We start from the raw sequence: 26,088 nt of genomic DNA on the forward strand, positions 1-26,088 counted from the left end.
TCACGGACCTGCCTGTTGTGTTCCTTGGTCTTCAAGATGATATCTGCGCTTTAAACAAAACACTGAGACTATCACAGAGCAGGTGTATTTATACGGAGACTTGATTACACACAGGTGGATTATATTTATCATCATCAGTCACTTAGGACAGCATTGGAATCATTCAGAGATCCTCAATGAACGTCTGGAGTGAGTTGCTGCACTGAAAGTAAAGGGGACGAATAATATTGCACACCCCACTTTTCAGTTATTTATTTTTTTTAAAAGTTTAAAATAAGCAATAAATTTCGTTCAACTTCACAATTGTGTTCCACTTGTTGTTGATTCTTCACCATAACATTAAATGTTTTATTTTTATGTTTGAAGACTGAAATGTGGGAGAAGGTTGAAAAGTTCAAGTGGGCCAAATACTTTTTGCAAAGCATTGTATATATATATACATATATATATATATATATATATATATATATATATATATATATATATATATATATATATGATACTGGGATTGTGTATCTATAGTTTAGATGGAATAGTAAAACATAAATGCTCTTCTGACATGTCGCAGGAAAATGGCAGGAAACCACAATTATAGAGACCATGAGCATGATTCACCAACATTCACCACTAATTTGATGCAACATCCTAACCAAAGCTCCGGTGACTGAAATGGCCACTTGTTTGTATTGTCTCAAATATTTCCAGTAAGGGAAAAATTACTCTCATGTAAAACTCTTGAAGGGTCCTTAACCCCCTCCCCACCATCAGCCACAGATCGTCATGACGATTATCTGATCGGCCTGAAAGTTTAGGAATTTACGACTTGGGTGATGGTAGAGCTACAGCCAAAAGATGCACAGAAAAGACATCCCTTTGTTCTGTTGGAGGGAAAACTTCTAAAACAGTTTTTTAAGCGCTACATATTGCCGGAACCCCTGTGGAGCGCTGAACCCAGCGCACCATTTAGCTTACTAGGAGATCGATGGTATAGTGACAAATAAGTATTGGCCAGTAAAATCATGATAGATGTGTTGTGTTTGGTATCTATGTAAATGTAAAATCGAGATATAAAATATGACGCTAATGTCTTTCACCTGTGTGGCCCAGGGGCAAAGATATGTGAAAATCTAGAATTAAAGAACTTTGTGACAATCTTGGCACAGCAAACAAGAGACTGTAAAATGAGGTCACAGAGAGGGGGGTTACCTGAGGGAATAAACGCAATTAGCTCATTGCTGGGGGTAGTCAGTACTGGAGGGCATCAGTAAGTGGTGATGCTGGCCGATTCTACCATCTTTTTCTCTTGCAGCCCCTCTCTCCCTAAATTCGGACATCACATCTATGGCACGAGTTTAGTAAGTCTCACGTGTATACCTTTTATTTTATGTAACTGTCTATACTGTATTTGTATTGTTCCCTTTTGTAAATTCTTGTATATTTTTTAAACACTGCCTATCTTTGGATTAAATATATAAAATTTAATAGTTCATTTCCTTCTGTTCTATATACGAACCCAAACCCGTCCGAAAAGCCTTCTTCTATCTGAAACGGGTACCCAGCTACCTGTAGAAAGTTGGATGGTGGCAGCGTGATTATTATTGCATAGAATTATTGGGGTGCTATCATTAAGGGCACCGAGGTATATATATATATATATATATATATTCCATTAACGGGAATCGGTGATATATACAATTACCCTTGCTGTGAGACCTCCAATATTGGCCATTATTAGCTCAGCAGCCTCATTTTATTCATTGTCCTGCAGTACCAAAAGTGGTCTGCCGACAAGAGGGGCGCTAGAGAGTAGTCGTGTTTGTGACAAATTAGTGAACAGCTGCGGGATATCTGAGTGACTTCCCCGGCTGTTCCTGACAAATTGGTGGCAAGCGGTGGGATATAGAGCATTAGTGATCTGGTTTGAGCAATCATCCCTTTCACTAAAAACTTGCAAAAGTTTTGAGGATCGAACTCAGTGTTTAAATATACCTGGAACAATACTGTACTTGTAGCAGTTACCCCCTCCCTTCTCTGTTGTTTTTCTATCCTATATTTTATTTGGCAATTATGGCTGCATTGACCGAAGCCTGGTACAGCCAGCTGACGAAGGAGACTCTGATTGCCATCTGCACGACCAGAGAGATTGATGTCAATGGCAAAAACAAGCCAGACCTCATTAAAGAACTGTTACAATGGGACGCAATGCAAGTCCGTTCCCCCAGTGCTGATGAATGGGAGACAAGCCAAGCCCTGTATGATGCTGCGGCCGGGGCCTCTTCTGCAGCTTCAAGCCAGAGCAGCGACCAGAGCAGCATGGACTCCTACCTGCAGATGGCCCTACAGCAACTCGCTGCAGATGACCCCGAGGGACGGCTGAGTCTCATTCAGCAATTTCAGGAGAGAGCTGAGCACCAGGCCAAGGCTGAGAGAGCTGAGCGTCATGCCCAGAGAGACCATGAATTGAAGGTCCTCCAATCCCAGCAGCAGACATCTTTCCTACTGAACTGTGAGTCCAATAATGCCAACAGCTTTGAGGGTATGTGCGCACGTTGCTTTTTACCTGCTTTTTACCTGCTTTTTTGCTGCTTTTTCTTCTGCGCTGTTTAATGCCAAAATGGATGTGTTCTTCTATTCAAGCAAAGTCTATGGGAATTTGGGTTTCTTGTTCACACTATGTTGTTCAAAATGCTGCCTTTTTGAGGCAGAACTTTGGTCAAAAACTCAGCTTTTCAAAGAAGCAACATGTCAATTGTTTTTGCCATTTGGGTTTTGCACTGCAAAGCTGAGTTTTTGACCAAAGTTCTGCCACAAAAAGGCAGCATTTTGAACAACATAGTGTGAACAAGAAACCCAAATTCCCATAGGCTTTGCTTGAATAGAAGAACACATCCATTTTGGCATTAAACAGCGCAGAAGAAAAAGCAGCAAAAAAGCAGGTAAAAAGCAGGTAAAAAGCAACGTGCGCAAATACCCTAAGCCCCAACCGGAGCACTTTCCTGTGATGGAAAATGACAGGGATTTGGACAGCTTTCTGAGGGGATTTGAAAAGACTTGCTTGCAGTAACAGTTGCCCTCAGCACAATGGGTATGATACTTAACCCCAGGGCTGTGAGGCAAGGCCCTGAATGCGTTTTCCAGTCTCCCTCAAGAGCAGAGTGGAGACTATGAGGCCATAAAGCAGGCCCTAATACGGAAGTATCAGCTGACTCCAGAGATGTACCGCAAAATATTCCGGACCCTCCAGTGTGGACCACATGACAGCAACAGAGACGTTGTGGATGGGCTCCGGACCAACTTTAACCAATGGGTCCAAGGACTGTCCGTCACCACTGCTGAGCAGATAGCAGACCTGATGGTAAAGGACCAATTCCTACACCTTTGTTTTGCGGACGTGCGACAATTCGTGATGGACCAGGAACCACAGATTGCTAACACCTATGAGGCCAACCGTGCATCGGGGGTGCGGAAGCCACCCTCCACCAGCTGGAAAGGGGGTAAGGTGACAACTACCACTACTACCCCCATTCCCCCTGCCAGCCAACCTCCCGTAGGTCCTGTGTCATCCACCAGTGCCTGGCCCACCTTTGACACTCGCAGGTGTTTTTCCTGCAACCAGCCTGGACACCTCAGTTCTGCTTGGCCAGTGAGGCAGAAGAGGAGCTCCACACCTGAGGTCTGAGGGCCTTGTGCCAATGTCCTGTTTGTGGTTGAGATGGGTGGTCGAGCCCGTGAGAACTGGCAGCCCGTTACCGTGGGCGACACCATCACTGAGAGGCTGAAGGACACTGGTGCAGAACGATCTCTCATCCGCCCTGAATTCGTGTTGCCTAGTGAACTTATCCCGGGGAAGACTCTGACTGTCACTGGGATTGTGGGTGTTTGCCGATCTTTCCCAATGGCCCGGGTTTTCCTGGACTGGGGTGCTGGCAGGGGATGGAAAGATGTGGTGGTGTCCTGAGACCTTCCAGCAAATGTTTTATTGGGGACTGATTTGGGGCGGTTGGTGGCAAAATAAGTCCCTGACAACCTTCCCCAATCTGATAAGTCATGTGATGCAAAGGTTGTTGATAAGTCATGTGATGCAAGCACCGTTGATAACTTTTGTGATGCAAATGCTGTTAATAAGTCATGTGATACATGCGTCGATGATAAGTTATGTGATACAAATGTTGTTGATAAGTCACGTGACCAGAATATTGATGATCAGAAGGTGATTATTAATGTTGGGCATGAAAATAAAGTGGATGACTGTGTGGGGAACCTCAACCATGTCGCACTGCGGGGTGACGCTGCTGAGGATTTCCCCAAGGTAGTGATTGTCTGCGCTAAGGTAGATGGAGGCAGGCATGGGGATCATGAGGAAGGTGGTCACATGCAGCTTGTCAGTGTCACGACGGACTGTGACATGACCGATGGTAGCTGCCCCATAAATAGCGCAGGCCCAGAGGTATCACAGAGTGATGGGTCTCATTGTACAGGAGAACTTAGCCATGTCATGCTACAGGGTAATGTGGCTGACGATCCCCTCACAGTTGTAAGAATCGTTGCTAAGGGAGATGGAGACAGGCACGGCAACCATGAGGAAGGTGGCTGTGTGCAGCTTGTCAGTGTCACGATGGACTGTGACATGGACGGTGGTAGCTGCTCCATGATTAGCACTGATTCTGTGGTACAATATGATGAGAGGAAAATGTTTTCCCCGGCTGGACAGGGTGATGGGACAGTCAGATCCATGACCTGTCCGGACGATGGGAAAGTTGTGTTCACTACCTGTCAGGGTGATAGGAAAGCAGACCCCATAACCTGTCACGGTAGTGCGAAAGTGTCTCTCACAGCCGGTCAGGATGATGGGAAAGCTGTGCCCATCGCCTATATGGAGGATGAAAGTATGGAGGATGAGAAGATGGTGTTACTGCCTGTCAGGGGGAGGGGCAGGCAGCCCCCCTAACCTGCCAGGGAGATAGGAAAGTTGTGCTCCCTACTTGTCACTGTGATGGGGAAGCAAAACCCATAAAATGCCAAGATAGTGAGGAGGATTTTTCCCCAGCCGGCAGGATGATGGGAAAGTTGTACCCATCGCCTGTCCAGATGATGGGAAAGTTGGATCCAATGTCTGTCAGAGGGATGGGACAGATGTACCCACCCCATGTCAGCATGGCGGGAACCTGAAACCAGAGCCAGGGAAGGTTGATGCCATAACCTCCTGGCCTACCCCCAAGTCAAAGAAGCAGGTGATGTCCTTCTTGGGTACAGCTGGGTACTATAGGAAGTTCGTTCCTAACTATAGGGCTCTTGCTAAGCCATTGACGGACCTCACCAAAAAGAAACTACCGCAAGTAGTCACCTGGAAAGATGACTGTGAGCGATCTTCAGAGCATTGAAAGCTGCCCTCACCAGTGCCCCAATCCTACAAGTCCCAGACTTCACCCGACGGTTCATAGTTCAGACAGATGCCAGTGCATTTGGCCTGGGTGCGGTACTCAGCCAGGTAAATGGGGAGGGAGAAGAGCATCCAGTGGTGTTTCTCAGCTGCAAGCTCTTACCCCGGGAAGTGGCCTATGCAACTGTGGAGAAGGAGTGCCTCGCTATAGTGTGGACCCTGCCAACGCTGCAGCCCTACCTATATGGATGCAACTTCACCATAGTAACAGACCACAACCCTCTCAACTGGCTACACCGGGTGGCCGGCGATAATGGTAAGCTACTGCGGTGGAGCTTGGCACTACAACAGTATGATTTTACCACTCAACACAAGAAGGGTGTTGAGCATGGCAACGCTGATGGGCTGTTCCGGCAGTGGGATGCCAGCGAGGTAGGCTTAGGAGACGATCGGCAAATCAATCTCCCATGCTATGCTACCTCAACAAGGGGGAGGTGTCATGTAAAATTCTTGAAGGGTCCTTACCCCCCTCCCCACCATCAGCAACAGATCGTCATGACCATTATCTGATCGGCCTGAAAGTTTAGGAATTTACGACTCGGGTGATGGTAGAGCTACAGCCAAAAGATGCACAGAAAAGACATCCCTTTGTTCTGTTGGAGGGAAAACTTCTAAAACAGTTTTTTAAGCGCTACATTAGTGCTAGAAAAATGAAAAGCATATTGCCGGAACCCCTGTGGAGCGCTGAACCCAGCTCACCGTTTAGCTTACTAGGAGATCGATGGTATCGTGACAAATAAGTATTGGCCAGTAAAATCATGATAGATGCGTTGTGTTTGGTATCTATGTAAAATCGAGATATAAAATATGAAGCTAATATCTTTCACCTGTGTGGCCCAGGGGCAAAGATATGTGAAAAACTAGAATTAAAGAACTTTGTGACAACCTTGGCACAGCCCACAAGGGACCGTAAAATGAGGTCACAGAGAGGGGGGGTTACCTGAGGGCATAAGCGCGATTAGCTCATTGCTGGGAGTAGTCAGTACTGGAGGGCATCAGTAAGTAGTGATGCTGGCCGATTCTACCATCTTTTTCTCTTGGAGCCCCTCCTTCCCTAAATTCAGACATCACATCTATGGCACGAGTTTAGTAAGTCTCACGTTTATACCTTTTATTTTATGTAACTGTCTATACTGTATTTGTATTGTTCCATTTTGTAAATTCTTGTAGATTTTTTAAACACTGCCTATCTTTGGATTAAATATATAAAATTTAATAGTTCATTTCCTTCTGTTCTATATACGAACCCAAACCCATCCGAAAAGCCTTCTGCTGTCTGAAACGGGTCCCCAGCTACCTGTAGCCTGTAGAAAGTTGGGTGGTGGCAGCGTAATTATTATTGCATAGAATAATTGGGGTGCTATCATTAAGGGTACCGAGGTATATATATATATATATATATATATATATATATATATATTCCATTAACGGGAATCGGTGATATATACATTTACCCTTGCTGTGAGACCTCCAATATTGGGGATTATTAGCTCAGAGGCCTAATTTTATTCATTGTCCTGCAGTACCAAAAGTGGCCTGCCGACAAGAGGGGCGCTAGACAGTAGTCGTGACAAATTAGTGAACAGCTGCGACTATGACTATGCATATAATGACTTGTAACACGACGGCCATTTATTTTTTAAACCAAATAAAGTTTATTGAGGAGCTATACATTCACGAGCAAAAGGGTAACAGTGTTTTGAACTTTTGACTTTCAGGCTCCATATCTTACATCCACTACAGCTTTGAGCGTGAGACTAACTTCATTTTATAGAGAGCAAAAAAACTGGTTGTTTTCAGCACCTCAGTTGGAATCCATCATAAGGAAAATAGACCCAGGTCAAAAGCCAAGGCATCCTCTTGGTAATCAGCACATAATACAATGATAGACAGCGTCTCAGGGGTAATCTTCAAAAGAATCTTTATTCTATCCAGAGAGCAACGTTTCACCCTACAATTGGGCTTCATCAAGCATGTCTGAAAAGCTCCCACACCCAGGTTTAAATACACCATGATCATAGCAAATCACCAATCAGAGGATTTTCCACCCCTGAAATGCTTAACCTATCACAATAGTGTTTCACAAAAAAAATACATAAACAATCCCATAATACAAGATCACATTAAGCATTGCGGCAGTTAAACCACAGTATAAGACAAACAACCGCATATAAAATCCCTCGTACAATTAAACACAACATTGATATAGATACCATGTATAAAAAACGTTCCATAAGGAGAGTCAAGGCCAGTGGCATCCATACATCCATGGCAACCACTGAACAATAGTGTGTCCACGGAATAGACATGTGATTCAACAGTCCGATTGTGCAAAAGCGCTATTGCGCATGCGCCGGCGTCTTGGTTCCATTGGACAGAAAGGAGTAAATAACAGGACCTTGTAAATAGACATGATGATCCAGCAGATCATCAAGCATGAAAGCGCTACTGCGCATGCTCCTGCATCCCATCCTCATTGGTCAGAAGAAGAAATCCCAGGTCCTTACAGATAGAAAATGCAAAGGTCCTGTATATCCGGAATCTGATCCCAGGTTTCTTCTACACATTCCCAATGTTGGTGCATACTGGTCAACTCACTTGGGTATGAATACATCTTTTTTTTAGAACGTTACCCACAAGTGTTTGATTGGGTTGAGGTCTGGGAACTATGGGGACCAAACCAGTACCTCTACTTCATTGTCATTAAACTATTTCTTCACCAATCTCCACGTATGCTTCTGATTGCTGTCTTACTGGAACACTATGTCATGCTTTTCATACCTGTAGTACGCAAGTGTAAAAAGTAACTCGTCTTGTAGTATACTTACATACAGCTCAGCATTAAGACCACCATTGATCCTGGTCAAGTATCCAACGCCTTTGGCTGTGAAACAATCCCCTTTCATCAGGCTTCCTCCACCGAACTTGACAGTTCCTTAAATTTCTTGATTTGTTAGCCCCTCTTTCCCTTTTTCCCTTGTTTCTTCCAGACCCATTTGCACCCATCTAGTCTATTGACTTTCATCTCATTGCTCCAAATCACCCATTTCTAATCTTCTTCTGTCGATTTTTCATAATTTTTTGCAAACTGGAGCCCACTCTTGTTATGATGATATTAAAGTCAAGGATTCTTCATCTTTGTTTCAGGCCACCATTCCAGATTTGTGCAAGGTACATTGCACAGTGCTTGCACAGATGTCTGTGATTTCACTATTATGAAGCATATGAGCCACCTCCACTGCCTTGTTTATTGTTGCAGATCTGATAGACCTTGTCATGAGCCAGCTTGTTGACTTCTATATTTTGCTTGGAAGCCCACTTCTTAGCTTTTGAATGGATGGACGGACTTCATTTCATATTCTTCCAGCTGTCATGGCACTCACATTGATGCAGCTTGGCAATTTTCTTAGCCAAAAAAACACTATTGTTGAGCTGGATGATGCTGTTTCTCTTTTCTTGGGAAATCATCTCATGGCTGCTCCTCAATTTGAATCAGTGACCTTTCATTTGGGAATCAACCAAATAACACACTGAGCCATTAGGAAATGTGAGAACAGATTGTAATTTGTAGTATAGAAAAATAAAAAGATTTTTCCTCCACCAAGAGCAAAACAGTAACAATGAAGTGACATGACATGAATTTGCATAACTAATTATACGCTACATAATTGGAAATTTATAAGTGAGATAGTCAAGAATATTGTCTATAAAATGAAGGTAGTCTCATGCTCAAAGCTGTAGCGGATGGTGAGATATGGAGCCTGAAAGTCAGAAGTTCAAAATATTGTTGCCCTTTTGCTTGTCAGTGTAAAAGACGACATACGTTCCAACAATGGCAAATGAACAAGTTATAATGTCCAATAAATCATTACCTGGAACAACTGTAACGGCAAATGATGTACAGATGTGTCATATGTCATCTCCCTGGCATCATCTGCCTCTAATAACTACACATGGAACAGTGTTCTGTTCCCAGCTGTTAACCTGTTAAATGCCACAATCAGTGACAGCGGCGTGTACAGCATGCTGGTAGGGCGGTGCACCGTTCAAACCACCCATCGGTGCTCTTACTGAAGCCTCCTTTGCCTGATATCATGGTACTCTTGTGAAAACCAGCCGGCTGGCATTTATAGGAGACTGTGATTTTTGCTATAAACAGCAATACTATGATATTACTGCATAGCACCAGCAATCGGATAATCGCCCCAAAGGAGACTACCGTAACAAATACAATAAAAAAACCTAAGTTTTGAAAAATCTCAAATAAATAAATATAAAGTTTAAATCACCTCTCTTTTTTTCCCCATTAAACAGTAAGAAATAAAAATAATTTAAAAATATATATTTGGTATTGCTTCATTCATAAAATCTGGTCTATTAAATATGAAATAAATTAATCTGATTGGTAAATGGTTTAACAAGAAAGAACATCAAAATGCCAGAATTATGATTTTTCATCTGCCGCAACAACGCAAAAAAGGTAATAAAATGGTAATACTCAAATGACAATAATAAAAACAATGGCCTAGGACACAAAAAAAACAAGCCATCACAAGGCTCAAATAAGCCATCTCTCGAAAATTGAAAATGTTACGGCTCTCGGGAAATGGAGGCACAAGCAAAATTTTATTTGTTTTGACAAATTTCAGAATTTTCTCACCACTTAAAATAAAAACTATACGTGTTTGATATCAATGTAATTGTAGTGACCTGGGGAATTAGATTTACAGGCCATTTTTACAATTGTGGAATTGCCTTTTTCTTATATTTTGTCACACTTGGAATTTTGTTTTCACAAAAAAAAACAAGGCCTCACATGGCTATGGCCACAGAAAAAATAAAATAGTTATAGCACTTGGAAGAAGGGAAGGTAAAAAACAAAAGAGCAAAAATGGAACTTGTCCACAGCGGGAAGGGGTTAAAGATATTGTGGAACAGGCACAGTACTTGAAAAGTATATCTCAAAACATATATTTGTGGGTTCCACCCACAAGTGGAAAATCATACCAAATAAACTAAGTTAAACAATACATTGCAATTTGAGGTCCATGGCCAGGAAACTCCCCAGATCTAAGTCCCATTGAAATTTTCGTCAATCTTCAAAAACATGAATGAACAAACAAAAATATAGACATTGCTGCTTGTCTATTTCTATCTGGTGAGAATGACTGATAAAGTGTGGATATGAACCTATGTGAGAACACATAGAAGAAAGTTAAGCTCCAGAAGCCCTCCTCCCACTCTTCCCCCAGTCAGCTACCTCCACCAGTCAGGGGGATTCAATCCATCTACCCTAAATTAAGGGGAATTTTTCAGGGCAGTTTCTGTGTATATTAAATCATTTTTTTAAAGCGAGGGAGGGGTTCACTGACAATATCCATTGTGAGATGGTAAGCTCTCTTGATGACATCCAATGTCTGCTCACAGATGTTAGGGACATACAAGTGCATCTCGATACATTAGAATATCATCAAAAAGTTAATTTATTTATGTAACTCAATACAAAAAGGGAAATGCATATATTATATAGTCATTACAGAGTGATCTATTTCAAGTGTTTATTTCTGTTACTGTTGATAATTATGGCTTACAGCCAATGAAAACCCAAAAGTTATTATCTCAGAAAATTAGAATATTATATAAGACCAACTGAAAAAAAATATTTTAAACTCAGAAATGTTGGCGCTTACTGAAAAGTCTGTACAGTAAATGCACACATTACTTGGTCGGGACTCCTTTTGCATGATAAATCAATCAATGCGGCGTGGGATGGAGGCGATCCGCCTGTGGCACTGCTGAGGTGTTATGGAAGCCCAGGTTGCTTTGATAGCAGCCTTCAGCTTGTCTGCATTGCTGGGTCTAGTGTCTCTCATCTTCCTCTTGACAATACCCCATAGATTCTCTATGGGGCTTAGGTCAGGTGAGTTTGCTGGCCAATCAAGCAGAGTGATACTGTGGTTATTAAACCAGGTATTGGTACTTTTGGCAGTGTGGACAGGTGCCAAGTCCTGCTGGAAAATGAAATTTCCATCTCCAAAAAGCTTGTCGGCAGAGGGAAGCAGAAAGTGCTCTAAAATTTCCTGCTAGACGGCTGCATTGAGTTTGGTCTTGATAAAACATAGTGGACCTACACCAGCAGATGACATGGCTCACCAAACCATCACCGATTGTGGAAACTTCACACTAGACCTCAAGCAGCTTGGATTGTGGCCTCTCCACTCTTCCTTCAGACTCTGGGACCTTGATTTCCAAATGAAATACAAAATTTACTTTCATCTGAAAACAACACCTTGGACCACTGAGCAACAGGTCAGTTCTTTTTCTCCTTGGCCCAGGTAAGAAGCACTGAAGCACTGACTTCAGCAGTAGTCCTCTCCTTGTGAATCTCCCCCAAATTTTGAATGGCCTTATCTTAACAATCCTATGCAACTAAGGATGCAGTTATCGCGGTTGCTTGTGCACTTTTTCCAACCACGATAGATCGACTCGTGTAAAGCAGGCTTTAGGGTTATCTGTGATAGGGATTCCTATGCGGTTGTGTAAAAACTGAACAACTTGGGCCCAGTAACTATTAATCTCTGGCCAATCACATAGAAGGTAAAAAATGTTCCTTGTACCCTGTGACATTTAGGGCACTCATCCAAGAAATGAGGTTATACCTTGTGCATTCTTTATGTAATATAGTATGTATTGTGAAGAATATGTAGATGTGTGGCTATTTTAGTATAGTTAGTTATGGGAAACATTTAGGGGATTCCAAGGTGAGCTCCCAGTGCTCATCACTTATCAAACCTACATTTGTCTTCTAGAATATATAACAAAGAAAATCCAGCGCGATCCTCAGGGTAGAATAAAAGTCCAAAAATTTATTTGAGAATTTCCATTTAAAATACAGCTTTTCCGTTAGTGGGCATCCCTGTCGGTGCCCCATTATAGGGGCTAAAAGTTTAAAAGATATTCATTGATGTGTACGCACGCCACAGAGTCTGTATAACCCATTCAGTAAGTACAGGTCCAAATACCCCCCCCTACGCATCATTGCTCAAAGTAACTGCCACTCAATGGAGTCAAAAGTCTTATTGGCATTCAAGAGACCAGCACTCCTTCTAACTCATTTTCACTGGATGACTGAGGGGCAACATACATTGTATGTTAATGATAATTGATTTTCCAGGCGTAAACCCAGTTTGGTCCCCGTAAATAATCTAAAGGATACAAGACCACAGTCGATTAGTTAAACTTTTAGATAGTATTTTTACATCAGATTGTAAAAATGAGATAGGTTTATACGAAGCACAAAGGGGGGGGGTCCTTCCTAGGTTTAAGGATGGTAACGTTTATTGTCTCCCGCATCAACGATAGTGAGTCCTTTCCAAGAGGTTCTTCAAAGAGAGAGTTTAGAACTAGAGACAAGCATTGCATGACTAATTTATAAAACTCCCTAGAAAGCCCACTGGAGCCAGAGGACTTATTATTTGGTAAATCCGCTATAAATTCTTCTATTTCTTATTTAGTGATTGGTTGATCTAACAAGTCACTTGCTTTCTGGTTCGGGGAAGAGACAGGCACCTATAAAAAGTATTCTTCCATTACCACTTTTGATTTTATGGTGGAGTCTGTATATAGGCACAGGTATGAGTGAACAAAGTCAGAGAGCACCTGCCTACGGTCTCCCACCAACCCCCCATCCACCCCATATTTAATCACTATAAACTCAGGAGGCTTCAAGGCACGGTTTGCCATGCATGACATTCATTTAACTGTAATCACAAAATATTGTTTTGTGAGCGACTCACCTGCATTATACCTTCTCTTGTTAAAAAACTGAACTTCCCAATCTGATTGTCATCAACTTCATGAATGGCTAGGAGTTGTGATGATGGTAAATATCTTAGAGAAGAAAAAACAATATAAATGTTCTTTACACTAGATATAATATCATATAATAGTGGAATTCAATTTATTATAGATCACCCCGATACTGGCATTGGCAAGTATACATAGTCTAAGCTACCAAGCAGGTGCCTTCAATCGTTTTATCACTTCTATAACATTCCTTTCATCAGAATTCTGTGACAGAGGAAAAATGAGGCGTAACATTACTGGTTTTACAACTTTTATTTTAAAATATTTGCCGCACCAGTTTTTATCATTCCCTAGAGATGAAATTAGAGAAATAACCCCACATTATGAGAGAAATAAACCGCAGAATACAGCAGACACTATGTAATAATTTGCCATTTATATATTTTTAGACTATTCACTTAGGTAAAAGGGCTGTGATGAACAGAAAATTTTGTAAAGGTCTAACAGATGCTGGTCCTACTATTGGGACCCGCATCGATCTTGAGGACAGGACGATTTCTGAAATTTTCAGAGGTCCCATAGAAATGGAAATAAAAGAGCTGCGCATACATGGCCATATCTCCATTCCTGACAGTGAGCATTAGGGCCCAAATCTCAATATCAATATGTGTCTTAATTGTGGAACCCTCTTCTGTTGGACATTTATTTATATCTTGTTTATGTCATACATTTTCCAGATGGAAAACCATTTTAAAGGGAGTCTGTCAGTAGGTTTTTGCTATGTAAGCTGGAACCAGCATGCTGCAAGGGTTAACACAGAAAATTCAGGGAAGCCTGTCTTATCAAGGTCAGATTTGTTATTTATTTTCTGTTTGTTTAAGCAGCAGGACCCTTATCATTGCTGTACTACAATGTCAAGCGCACAGTAGTCTGACACCACCCCTTCTCTGATTGACACTTCACTGCCAATCTACAATCTCTATTGAGAGCCTGGTGCGGGCGGGTAAAGCTCACTCAGCTCTGCTACATGGCTAAATGTAAAAATTATGACTGTGTCTGAATGCCTGCAGACAGTAATCTAAGTGATACACCATTTGATTCAGAGTATCTTTGCCTACATTATGCTCCTTTCAGATGAAGTAGCAAAAACCTGCTGATAGATTCCCTTTAAGAAGTCACTAAAAAATTGAATACAGTCAAAGGATCTACATACTGTATACAAAATATATTTCACTATGAGTATTTTCATTCAGTTGCTATCTAGACTAATCTAAAAAAAGAAAGTATACTGATGGTTTACACTGGATACAGCATTGGCATAACTTGAAGTTAATGTGCCCCAATGCAAACTCTCCAACAGGTCTATCATCTATCACTACTGTTCTTTTCATATGGGCCAAAGTGACTTTTTGGGCCACCCTAGGCTCCATGCCTGTAACCTCTACACCCAATACAGTTACAACCCGGGTTATAGCAATATACAGTGCTTAGAGCAGCACACTGATATTGTGTGTCAGTGCTTTCACATTATTACTAAGGTAATCGAAGGGTTGAAATAATGCAATGAATCCAGGTTTAGATTTGCCATTTTATTTGATTTTGGATTTTGTAACTGATTTTGCTCAGCGTTACTTAGAATTAAAATCCTTGACAATTCTGCAATCTAGTTAATGTACATCACATGACCAAAAGAGATTTTTATCCTCTAGAAGTAAGGAAGGACGGTTCCTAGTCAATCACTACAAGCCAAGATCTTAATAAGAAAACAACAGTAATTAATCCAGAAATAGTTTAAAGTATTTGCTAAGGCTGAAATAGTATTTATGATCGCCTTTTCCTACCTGTCCACACAGCTATCATCCTCAATGAGTGATGTGATGAACATAGGAGGCTTCTGCTCTCCTTGACCCTTATGTGATGCAAATTCAAACTGGACTGGCCGCAAGTATAAGTGGAACTGGTTAAATCCCATCTCCTCAGCAAATTGGGTATATGTCCTAAAATACAATTAAGGAGTTGTGTCAATGAATATACTTAAAACACACCGACAATCAAGTGACTATGTTGTTCATCATACTTAAAGGGAGTCTATCAGCAAGACATGTATATATGGTAAGGTAGGTCAGAGAAAAATAAATACATTGGTACTTTTACAGTATATCCACTATCTGTTGCCTGAATCCGGAAAAATCCAAGATTTTCAGAATATGCAAAAGATGCATTGAGTGCTTAGTGACACCCAGAGCACTTCACAAAACTCTGCCTTCTGAGGTTATTTCAATCTTTAGCACCTCCTTCTCTATGAGTGATAGCTTAAAGGGAACTTGTCAGGTCCAATATGCACCCAGGACCACGAGCAGTTCTGGGTGCGTATTTCTAATCCCTGCCTAACCGTCCCTGTATACACTAGCATAGATAAAAGGAATCTTTAGAAAAAGTATTTATCAAGATCTTTAGAATATGCTAATGAAGCCAGTGACTAGTTGCAAGGGCGTTACTTCCCTTGGCTAATTGGCCCCCTTAGATTGTATGCACACCCCTGTGGGCATCCTAACATGCTAATGAATGTGCCGAGTCAGAGGTAAGGTCGATCTCACCACTCTCTGCTGCCAATGCGCCCAACACGTACTGTGAAACCGGGTGTATGCGTCCCGGCTTCAAACTGGTGTAGTATGCATGACTGGAAATCCAAGGATATTCTGATTGTGCGCACTGAGCCGAAAACCAGCGGTGGCAGCAGAGGTGTGAGTGACCACGCCTCTGACGCTGTGCATTCATTAGCATGCTAGCACGTCCACAGAAGCTTGCTTACATGCTAAGGGGGACGACTAACCAAGGGAACTAACGCCCAGGGGACTAGTGCCTGACCTCATTAGCATATAATGAAGGATCTTTAGAAATACTTTTTCTAAAGATCCCTTTATCTATGCTAGTGTATACAGGGATGGTTAGGCAGGGATTAGCATTATGCACCTAGAACTACTCGTGTTTCTGGTGCAAATTGCACGTGACAGGTTCCCTTTAAAGTGACTGAAGTAAGATGACAGCATCTAGATGTATCCCTGATTTCCACATTTCTGCGCACTAAGTTGTCCTGCTAAGTGCACTAGCTTCAGGCTTCTACTAGACGGCATACTTTTTACAGGGCGACTAAAATATTTTGCTACAAGATGCAACAGTTACATTTTGAAGGGTGGAGTACGCCCTATACCATATCACCATCTAAGGCTGCTTTCACACTACGTTTTTTTAACATGCGTCCTGAACGTTTTTTTGCTGCAAAAGCGGATCCTGCTTTTACAGCAAAAAACGCATGTAAACGCATGTCTTACTTTGCAGGATCCTGTCACTGGATGTTTAGGGGCGGGCATTGGAGTCATGTGATCGGGAGTGAGGGGAACTAAACGTGCCAGACTGGGAGCCGGCTTCTGACAGCTGCAGACGCTCGTAACCAAGGTAAACATCGGGCTTGGATACCCGATATTTATCTTGGTTACGAGTGTCTGCAGCTGCTAGGAGCAGGGCTGCCTGCACACGTAACCAACGTAAACATCGGGTAACTAAGAGAAGTGGTTACCCGATATTTACCTTGGTTACGAGTGTCCGCAGCTCTCAGGTGGGAGAGAGAGGGAGGAGAGGAAGGGGGAAAGACAGAGATAGAGAGAGGGAGGGAGGAGGAGAGAGAGACAGATCACGCGAGACTGGTTCTGGGCATGCTCAGTACTTTCTGGGCATGCTCAGTACAAAAGCAGGATCCTGTTACAACGCAACTCAACGCATTCTGCTAGGCAGGATCCAGCGCTCATTGAAATGCATTGCAGCTCGCGGCGCAATGTGAAGGATCCTGTGAGATGCGTTATTTTGACAAAGGTAAAAAACGCTACAAGTAGCGTTTTTGAAACATGTTAAAATAACGCAAAAGTACGGATCCTGTGTCTAACGCACGCAAACGCATGCGAACGCAGGTGGACGCAAGTCCATTGCAAATGCATTGAAGTGAAAACGCATTTGCACTGGATCCGTTTTTCCGCTAAAAAAACGTTATGGACGGATATTAAATAAACGTAGTGTGAAACCAGCCTAAATTGCTCAATGCACAATAGAGTCCCAGACAACATGCAAAGATCAGATAACCATCACTTCAGTAAATGAAAATAATGGTGGGCCAGGTGAAGGTAAAAAGAAACAAAGTGGTAGAATAATCAGAACCCATCAAGCTCATCCAAGATGGCTGTTCTTTGTTTGTATTTTACACTATATTGATATTAATTCGCTGTGCTACATCATTTTGACCCACTGGCAGGAGGATCAATGTTAACCTTTACTTTTAATACAACTCAATAAAAACCCTCTGAAAAAATATGATATTCACTTTGAAAGCTATTGTGACCTTGTATTTGATTGCTTGAATAAATCTCCCCATAATGGCTGCATTAAGTGAAGGTCTCCTTGAGGTGCCTAGCTAAATTTGCCTGACCTGGAAAGAAATGCCGTTTCTAATGATGCCTCGATTATTCTGTAACGTAGAGTGATGAGCTCGAGCATCTTGCTGAATGTGTCCTGGATATGGATTTGCTTTCCTCTGCCATGCTTTTTATCTTCATCAGCTGAGCTCAATGCTGACATGCAGATATCTCGAACCATAACTGGATCTTCGATTAACACCTCTTCAAATAGCTATAGCAGAAAAAAAGAATGAAGGAGAAAAATAACCTCAGACATTGATGACGACGGAAGTTTAATAAGAGGATGATGCATGCAATCGATGTGTTGTTTGTCTTACATCCTTGTGCACGTTTGCAGTAAAGGATTGCAGAAGATCTTTTGGCGCTAACCACTCTGTAAGTGCAAGCTGAAGGACCTTTTTCTCTACAACATAAGACTGTTTCGGTGTCTTTGAATTACAAAGGTGCTGAAACTCTTTACAAATGTGGTCCAAAGTACGAGAGATCAGGAACGCAAGTCCCAGAGATGGATGGAATTCAAACAGGTAAACATTCTTTAATTCCGGGCTGTGGATAAAAGGACAACAAATGAAGAAAAAAACAAAACAGAGATTCCATGGCCAACATGGTGGGTCGGTGGTTACCACTGTTGTCTTGAAGCACTGGGGTCCTGGGTTCAAATCTCACTTTCCCTTGTCATCTATTATGAACCGGCCCTTATTTGTTATTATGTCTCCTACGTCTAATATTTCTCTATCACACTCAAGACCATGTTTATGCTCCTTACCAGTAGTGCTTCTCTGTTATATAAGCTGTCTGCATATCTGAAGAAGGGCTAAGTTATTGACTGAAACATATATTGGATTGCAAATAAACATTACCTCTGTTTCAATACCGAGTGCCTTGTTCTTTATAGCTACCATAAGGGGTGGGACCCTACTAGTGCATTACAGACTTGGAGTGCCGTGCTGTACTTGCAGTTGCAAATCCCACCAAGGATGCCATCTGTAAAGAGTTTGTATGTTCTCCACGTGTTTGCATGGGATTCCTTCCACACTCCAAAGACATACTGATAAGCAATTTAGATTGTGATCCCCAGTGAGGACAATGTTGGTGATGTCTGTGGAATATGATGGCGCTATATACAACTCCTGGCAAAAATTATGGAATCAACTGGCTCTGAGGATGTTCATTCAGTTGTTTACTTTTGTTTAAAAAAAAGCTGATCACAGACATGGCACAAAACTAAAGTCATTTCAAATGGCAACATTCTGGCTTTAAGAAACACTAAAAAAAAAATCATGAAAACATAATGTGCTAGTCAGTAACAGTTACTTTGCAAGACCAAACAGGGGGAAAAAATGATGGAATCACTCAATTATGAGGAAAAAAAATTATGTAATCACCCTGTAAATTTTCATTCCCAAAACTAACACCTGCATCAAAAAAGATCTGCTCGTTAGTCTGCATCTAAAAGGAATTGTCACACCTTGGATAGCTGTTGCACCAAGTGGACTGACATGAATCATGGCTCCAACACGAGAAATGTCAATTGAAATAAAGGAGAGGATTATGAAACTCTTAAAAGAGAGTAAATCATCACGCAATGTTGAAAAAGATGTTGGTTGTTCACAGTCAGTTGTGTCTAAAATCTGGACCAAATACAAACAACATGGGAAAGTTGTTAAAGGGAAACATACTGGTAGACCAAGGAAGACATCAAAGCGTCAAGATAGGAAACTTAAAGCAATATGTCTCTAAAACAGGCAATGCACAACAAAACAAATGAGGAACGAATGGGAAGAAACCGGAGTCAATGTCTATGACCGAAGTGTAAGAAACCGCCTAAAGGAAATGGGATTTACATAAAGAAAAGCTAAACAATAAAAAGATGACTGCCTGAAGAGAACATGTAAATTTCCACAGTCATTCATGATATGGGGCTGCATGTCAGGTAAAGGCACTGGGGAGATGGCTGTCATTACATCTTCCATAAATGCCCAAGTTTGCATTGAAATTTTGGACACTTTTCTTATCCCATCAATTGAAAGGATGTTGGGGGATGATGAAATCATTTATCAAGATGATAATGCATCCTGCTATAGAGCAAAAACTATGAAAACATTCCTTGAAAGAAGACACATAAGGTCAATGTCATGGCCTGCAAATATCTCAATCCAATTGAAAATCTATGGTGGAAGTTGAAGAAAATGGTCCATAACAAGGCTCCAACCTGCAAAGCTGATCTGGCAACAGCAATCAGAGAAAGTTGGAGTCAGATTGATAAAGAGTATATCATGCTCCCGGTGTCCCAGCATCAGTCCTTACCCACTGATCTGGTCGCACCATCCCGGCACCGCTCCTTAACCACTGATCCAGTCCACGTGTCCACCGGTCATGGCTGCCGCTCCTGCTCGTGCTCTCCTGTGTCCTGCTCCTGGTCTTATGAGTCTGACTCTGAGTCTTACCCACATGTTTCTGTATAGGACCGCGCCGCGCCCACTCTCCTGGTCTTATAGGCCCAGCACACCTACAGCAGGAAATGACATGAGGCTGTGCTGGGTATATAAGACCGGCCTTTCCATATGGGCAGGGCCTGATCAACGTGTCTTGAAGCATAAACTTATGAGCTAGGTGCTCAGGCCCCCTGGTGCCGTGTCCTGTAGACTGCCTGTCTTTGCTACCTGGTACCTGTGTCTGTTTCTTATACTGTCCTAAAGAACTCCGTGACCCTGGTGACCTGGTTATACCCATTCCTGCCACGCCAGTGCTCCGGCTGCCGTGTACCCTGCCCTCCGGTGGGGTGCTCGGTCCAGTGGATCCACCTCCTGGGCCTACCAGTCCTCCCGGCCCTGACAGTTTGATCAGGCCATGGATCCCGCTGGAGCGCAAACATCAGAGCTGGCTGAGCTGCGGCAGAAGCTGGCGCAACAGCGCGAAACCCTGAACCGGATGCTGAAGTTCCTGACGTCCGTGGACCACCGGTTGTACATGTTGCAGACCGCCGCCTCGTCTCAGTCCATGCAGCAACCAGTCTCCAGGTCCGAACCAGTTTCCTCCACGGCCTCGCAACTTTGCCTCGCTGCTCCGCCTCGCTATGCGGGGGACCCCAAGACCTGCCGAGGCTTCCTGAACCAGTGCTCCCTGCACTTCCGGTTACTCCCGCATTTGTTCGTCTCAGACCAGGCTAAAGTGGCGTTCCTGATGTCACACTTGGAAGGCGAAGCTCTAGCCTGGATTAACCCCCTGTGGGAGAATGAGGATCCGATGACCACCGACATCCGGGAATTCCTGCAAGCTTTTCGAAGTACCTTCAATGAACCCGGACGTACTACCGCAGTGACCTCTTCGCTCCTCTGGCTACGCGAAGGGACCCTGACCGTCGGCCAATACGCCATCCAGTTCCGCACGCTCGCCTCTGAGCTGGGCTGGAACAATGAGGCCTTGACAGCGGCCTTTTGGGAAGGTCTCTCTGGCCGCGTCAAAGACGAACTAGCCGGCTGTGATGTTCCATGAACTTTGGACGCTTTGATATCCTTAGCCACCCGGATTGACCTCCGTTTCCAGGAGCGAACCAAAGAGGTATTCCGGAAGAAGCGACTACCCCGTCACGCCTTGTCCCCGCAGAGGCCTACCGCTCCCTCGCCCCTGCCTTCCTGTGATGTGTTTCCAGAACCCATGCAAGTTGACCAACTGAACCAAGCCAAGCAATGCCATGCAGAATGGCTCGCCCGGGGCCTGTGTTTCTATTGTGGAGACGGTTCACATATGCTCCGTTCTTGCCCGGAGATACCAGGTAGACCCCAGGTCTAAGGGATGGTGGGAACCGCCACCCTTGGCACCGGAATCCCCTCCGTTCCAGTTACGCAGACTGTCCTGGTGACGACGGAGAAGACCAGGTTCACAGCAGAGGCCCACATCGATTCTGGGGCAGCGGGTAATTTCATACACCAGTCTGCAGTGAACCGATACAAGGTACCTGTGATCCTGCTTGCCAAGCCCCTCTGGTTCGCCTCCGTGGACGGTAAACCGCTATACGAACCTGTCCGGTATACCACTGAACCCGAGACTCCAGGTTGGCACTTTGCATACTGAGACCATTGCCTTGTATGTTATCCCTAGAATGGCTCCTGAGCTCCTGCTGGGTCTGCCCTGGCTTCAAATCCATGACCCTCCCATTAGTTGGCGCTCTGGCGCTATTACTCGCTGGGGGACCTTGTGTCATGACCATTGCCTACAGCCCGTTCCTCGGCCCCTGTCACCTGAACCTGTTATGCCGCAGGAAGAAGAAGAGGTGACGACGCAGTCCAGCGCCGTACCACAGCTCCTGTCACTTGTGCCTGTGGTGCCACCGGAACTAGAAGAAGAGACAACGCAGTCCAGCGTCATTCCACCGTCCCTGGCAATTGAGACTTTGATACCACCGACTCCTGATGATGAGACAATGTCTGATACCCGGTCCGAGACGTCCACGATTCCCGTCCTGCTTCTGCCCGTCCGCCTCCTCTTTCTGTTGCCACTGCCAAGGGTTCTTCAGCTAAGCGTGGTGCGGTCAAGAAGGTGGCACGGGGTCAGCAGTCCTTCCGTTCCTTTGTGCTGGGTTATGGTCCGGAGACTCGGCCCGGGGTGCCCCGGGGGTACTTTGCATGGAGGGGGGGGAGCATAAAGGGGGGGTACTGTCACGCTCCTGGTGTCCCAGCACCACTCCTTACCCACTGATCCGGTCGCACCATCCCGGCACCGCTCCTTAACCACTGATCCAGTCCACGTGTCCACCGGTCATGGCTGCCGCTCCTGCTCGTGCTCTCCTGTGTCCTGCTCCTGGTCTTATGAGTCTGACTCTGAGTCTTACCCACATGTTTCTGTATAGGACCGCGCCGCGCCCACTCTCCTGGTCTTATAGGCCCAGCACACCTGCAGCAGGAAATGACATGAGGCTATGCTGGGTATATAAGACCGGCCTTTCCATATGGGCAGGGCCTGATCAACGTGTCTTGAAGCATAAACTTATGAGCTAGGTGCTCAGGCCCCCTGGTGCCGTGTCCTGTAGACTGTCTGTCTTTGCTACCTGGTACCTGTGTCTGTTTCTTATACTGTCCTAAAGAACTCCGTGACCCTGGTGACCTGGTTATACCCATTCCTGCCACGCCAGTGCTCCGGCTGCCGTGTACCCTGCCCTCCGGTGGGGTGCTCGGTCCAGTGGATCCACCTCCTGGGCCTACCAGTCCTCCCGGCCCTGACAGTTTGATCAGGCCATGGATCCCGCTGGAGCGCAAACATCAGAGCTGGCTGAGCTGCGGCAGAAGCTGGCGCAACAGCGCGAAACCCTGAACCGGATGCTGAAGTTCCTGACGTCCGTGGACCACCGGTTGTACATGTTGCAGACCGCCGCCTCGTCTCAGTCCATGCAGCAACCAGTCTCCAGGTCCGAACCAGTTTCCTCCACGGCCTCGCAACTTTGCCTCGCTGCTCCGCCTCGCTATGCGGGGGACCCCAAGACCTGCCAAGGCTTCCTGAACCAGTGCTCCCTGCACTTCCGGTTACTCCCGCATTTGTTCGTCTCAGACCAGGCTAAAGTGGTGTTCCTGATGTCACACTTGGAAGGCGAAGCTCTAGCCTGGATTAACCCCCTGTGGGAGAATGAGGATCCGATGACCACCGACATCCGGGAATTCCTGCAAGCTTTTCGAAGTACCTTCAATGAACCCGGACGTACTACCGCAGTGACCTCTTCGCTCCTCTGGCTACGCGAAGGGACCCTGACCATCGGCCAATACGCCATCCAGTTCCGCACGCTCGCCTCTGAGCTGGGCTGGCACAATGAGGCCTTGACAGCGGCCTTTTGGGAAGGTCTCTCTGGCCGCGTCAAAGACGAACTAGCCGGCCGTGATGTTCCATGAACTTTGGACGCTTTGATATCCTTAGCCACCCGGATTGACCTCCGTTTCCAGGAGCGAACCAAAGAGGTATTCCGGAAGAAGCGACCACCCCGTCACGCCTTGTCCCCGCAGAGGCCTACCGCTCCCTCGCCCCTGCCTTCCTGTGATGTGTTTCCAGAACCCATGCAAGTTGACCAACTGAACCAAGCCAAGCAATGCCATGCAGAATGGCTCGCCCGGGGCCTGTGTTTCTATTGTGGAGACGGTTCACATATGCTCCGTTCTTGCCCGGAGATACCAGGTAGACCCCAGGTCTAAGGGATGGTGGGAACCGCCACCCTTGGCACCGGAATCCCCTCCGTTCCAGTTACGCAGACTGTCCTGGTGACGACGGAGAAGACCAGGTTCACAGCAGAGGCCCACATCGATTCTGGGGCAGCGGGTAATTTCATACACCAGTCTGCAGTGAACCGATACCAGGTACCTGTGATCCCGCTTGCCAAGCCCCTCTGGTTCGCCTCCGTGGACGGTAAACCGCTATACGAACCTCTCCGGTATACCACTGAACCCGAGACTCCAGGTTGGCACTTTGCATACTGAGACCATTGCCTTCTATGTTATCCCTAGAATGGCTCCTGAGCTCCTGCTGGGTCTGCCCTGGCTTCAAATCCATGACCCTGCCATTAGTTGGCGCTCTGGCGCTATTACTCGCTGGGGGACCTTGTGTCATGACCATTGCCTACAGCCCGTTCCTCGGCCCCTGTCACCTGAACCTGTTATGTCGCAGGAAGAAGAGGTGACGACGCAGTCCAGCGCCGTACCACAGCTCCTGTCACTTGTGCCTGTGGTGCCACCGGAACTAGAAGAAGAGACAACGCAGTCCAGCGTCATTCCACCGTCCCTGGCAATTGAGACTTTGATACCACCGACTTCTGATGATGAGACAATGTCTGATACCCGGTCCGAGACGTCCACAATTCCCGTCCTGCTTCTGCCCGTCCGCCTCCTCTTTCTGTTACCACTGCCAAGGGTTCTTCAGCTAAGCGTGGTGCGGTCAAGAAGGTGGCACGGGGTCAGCAGTCCTTCCGTTCCTTTGTGCTGGGTTATGGTCCGGAGACTCGGCCCGGGGTGCCCCGGGGGTACTTTGCATGGAGGGGGGGGGGAGCATAAAGGGGGGGTACTGTCACGCTCCTGGTGTCCCAGCACCACTCCTTACCCACTGATCCGGTCGCACCATCCCGGCACCGCTCCTTAACCACTGATTCAGTCCACGTGTCCACCGGTCATGGCTGCCGCTTCCGCTCGTGCTCTCCTGTGTCCTGCTCCTGGTCTTATGAGTCTGACTCTGAGTCTTAGCCACATGTTTCTGTATAGGACCGGGCCGCGCCCACTCTCCTGGTCTTATAGGCCCAGCACACCTGCAGCAGGAAATGACATGAGGCTGTGCTGGGTATATAAGACTGGCCTTTCCATATGGGCGGGGCCTGATCAACATGTCTTGAAGCATAGTCTTATGAGCTAGGTGCTCAGGCCCCCTGGTGCCGTGTCCTGTAGATTGCTTGTCTTTGCTACCTGGTACCTGTGCCTGTTTCTTATACTGTCCTAAAGAACTCCGTGACCCTGGTGACCTGGTTATACCCGTTCCTGCCACGCCAGTGCTCCGGCTGCCGTGTACCCTGCCCTCGGGTGGGGTGCTCGGTCCAGTGGATCCACCTCCTGGCCCTACCAGTCCTCCCGGCCCTGACAGAGTACCATTTGCCACTAATTAAGTCCATGCCTCAGAGACTGCAAGCTGTTATAAAAGCCAGAGGTGGTGCAACAAAATACTAGTGATGTATTGGAGTGTTCTTTTGTTTGTTTGTTTTTCATGATTCCATATTTTTTTCCTCATAATTAAGTGATTCCATCATTTTTTTCCCCCTGTTTGGTCTTGAAAAGTACCCGTTACTGGAATGAACATCCTCAAAGCCAGGTGAGTCCATAATTTTTGCAGGGGTTGTATATGTGAGTAAAATAAATATGGAAATATAGTAGAATTGATTAATACTAGAACTACTGGACTCGTGACACCTACATAGAAATACATAGTGCAAAGTAGTCAAAATGACTACCTCAGTAGTTCTAGTGTTAAAGGTCCTAGAACTACGTTCGCGGAAGGGGATTAGAACGTAGTCCTGATCTATAAGGTCCTGGTCTCTGCAATCAAAAGGTAAACGATCCTATTACTTAATTTGAAGTTGATCATTAGAAAACCATGAAGCATACTCACCAGCTAGTGTTAAGCGAGACAAGGGGCTTAGTTACAATATTATGTGGAAGACCAAAGTCATAAACGCCCCCTTTCCGGCTATCATGCCAAACCTTCTGGACAAATTCCCTTTGATTTTCCAGCTGCATAGATGATAATTACAAAAAATAATATCACAATTTAATATTTCATTTTGTAGTTTGCTTACTCCCTGCTATGAGCCACAGGAACAAAATAACATAGAACCCCACAACAATTATATAAGTTTGG

At 44.9% G+C, this 26,088-nt stretch overlaps 1 protein-coding gene across 1 annotated transcript in view; it reads right to left on the minus strand.

Annotated features, from left to right (window-relative positions):
• Positions 1-26,088, minus strand: part of LOC142297230 (uncharacterized) — an 87,277-nt gene that overhangs the window by 31,776 nt on the left and 29,413 nt on the right. The window contains exons 5-9 of the mRNA XM_075341488.1: positions 25,840-25,961; positions 18,030-18,258; positions 17,724-17,923; positions 15,088-15,243; positions 13,237-13,330 (exon numbers count right to left, since the gene is read on the minus strand). Of these exons, the coding sequence (XP_075197603.1) occupies positions 13,237-13,330; positions 15,088-15,243; positions 17,724-17,923; positions 18,030-18,258; positions 25,840-25,961 (801 nt within the window). The remainder of the gene's footprint in view (positions 1-13,236; positions 13,331-15,087; positions 15,244-17,723; positions 17,924-18,029; positions 18,259-25,839; positions 25,962-26,088) is intronic.

The sequence above is a fragment of the Anomaloglossus baeobatrachus genome, chromosome 3 (genome assembly GCF_048569485.1).
Source record: "Anomaloglossus baeobatrachus isolate aAnoBae1 chromosome 3, aAnoBae1.hap1, whole genome shotgun sequence".
NCBI lineage: Eukaryota > Metazoa > Chordata > Amphibia > Anura > Aromobatidae > Anomaloglossus > Anomaloglossus baeobatrachus.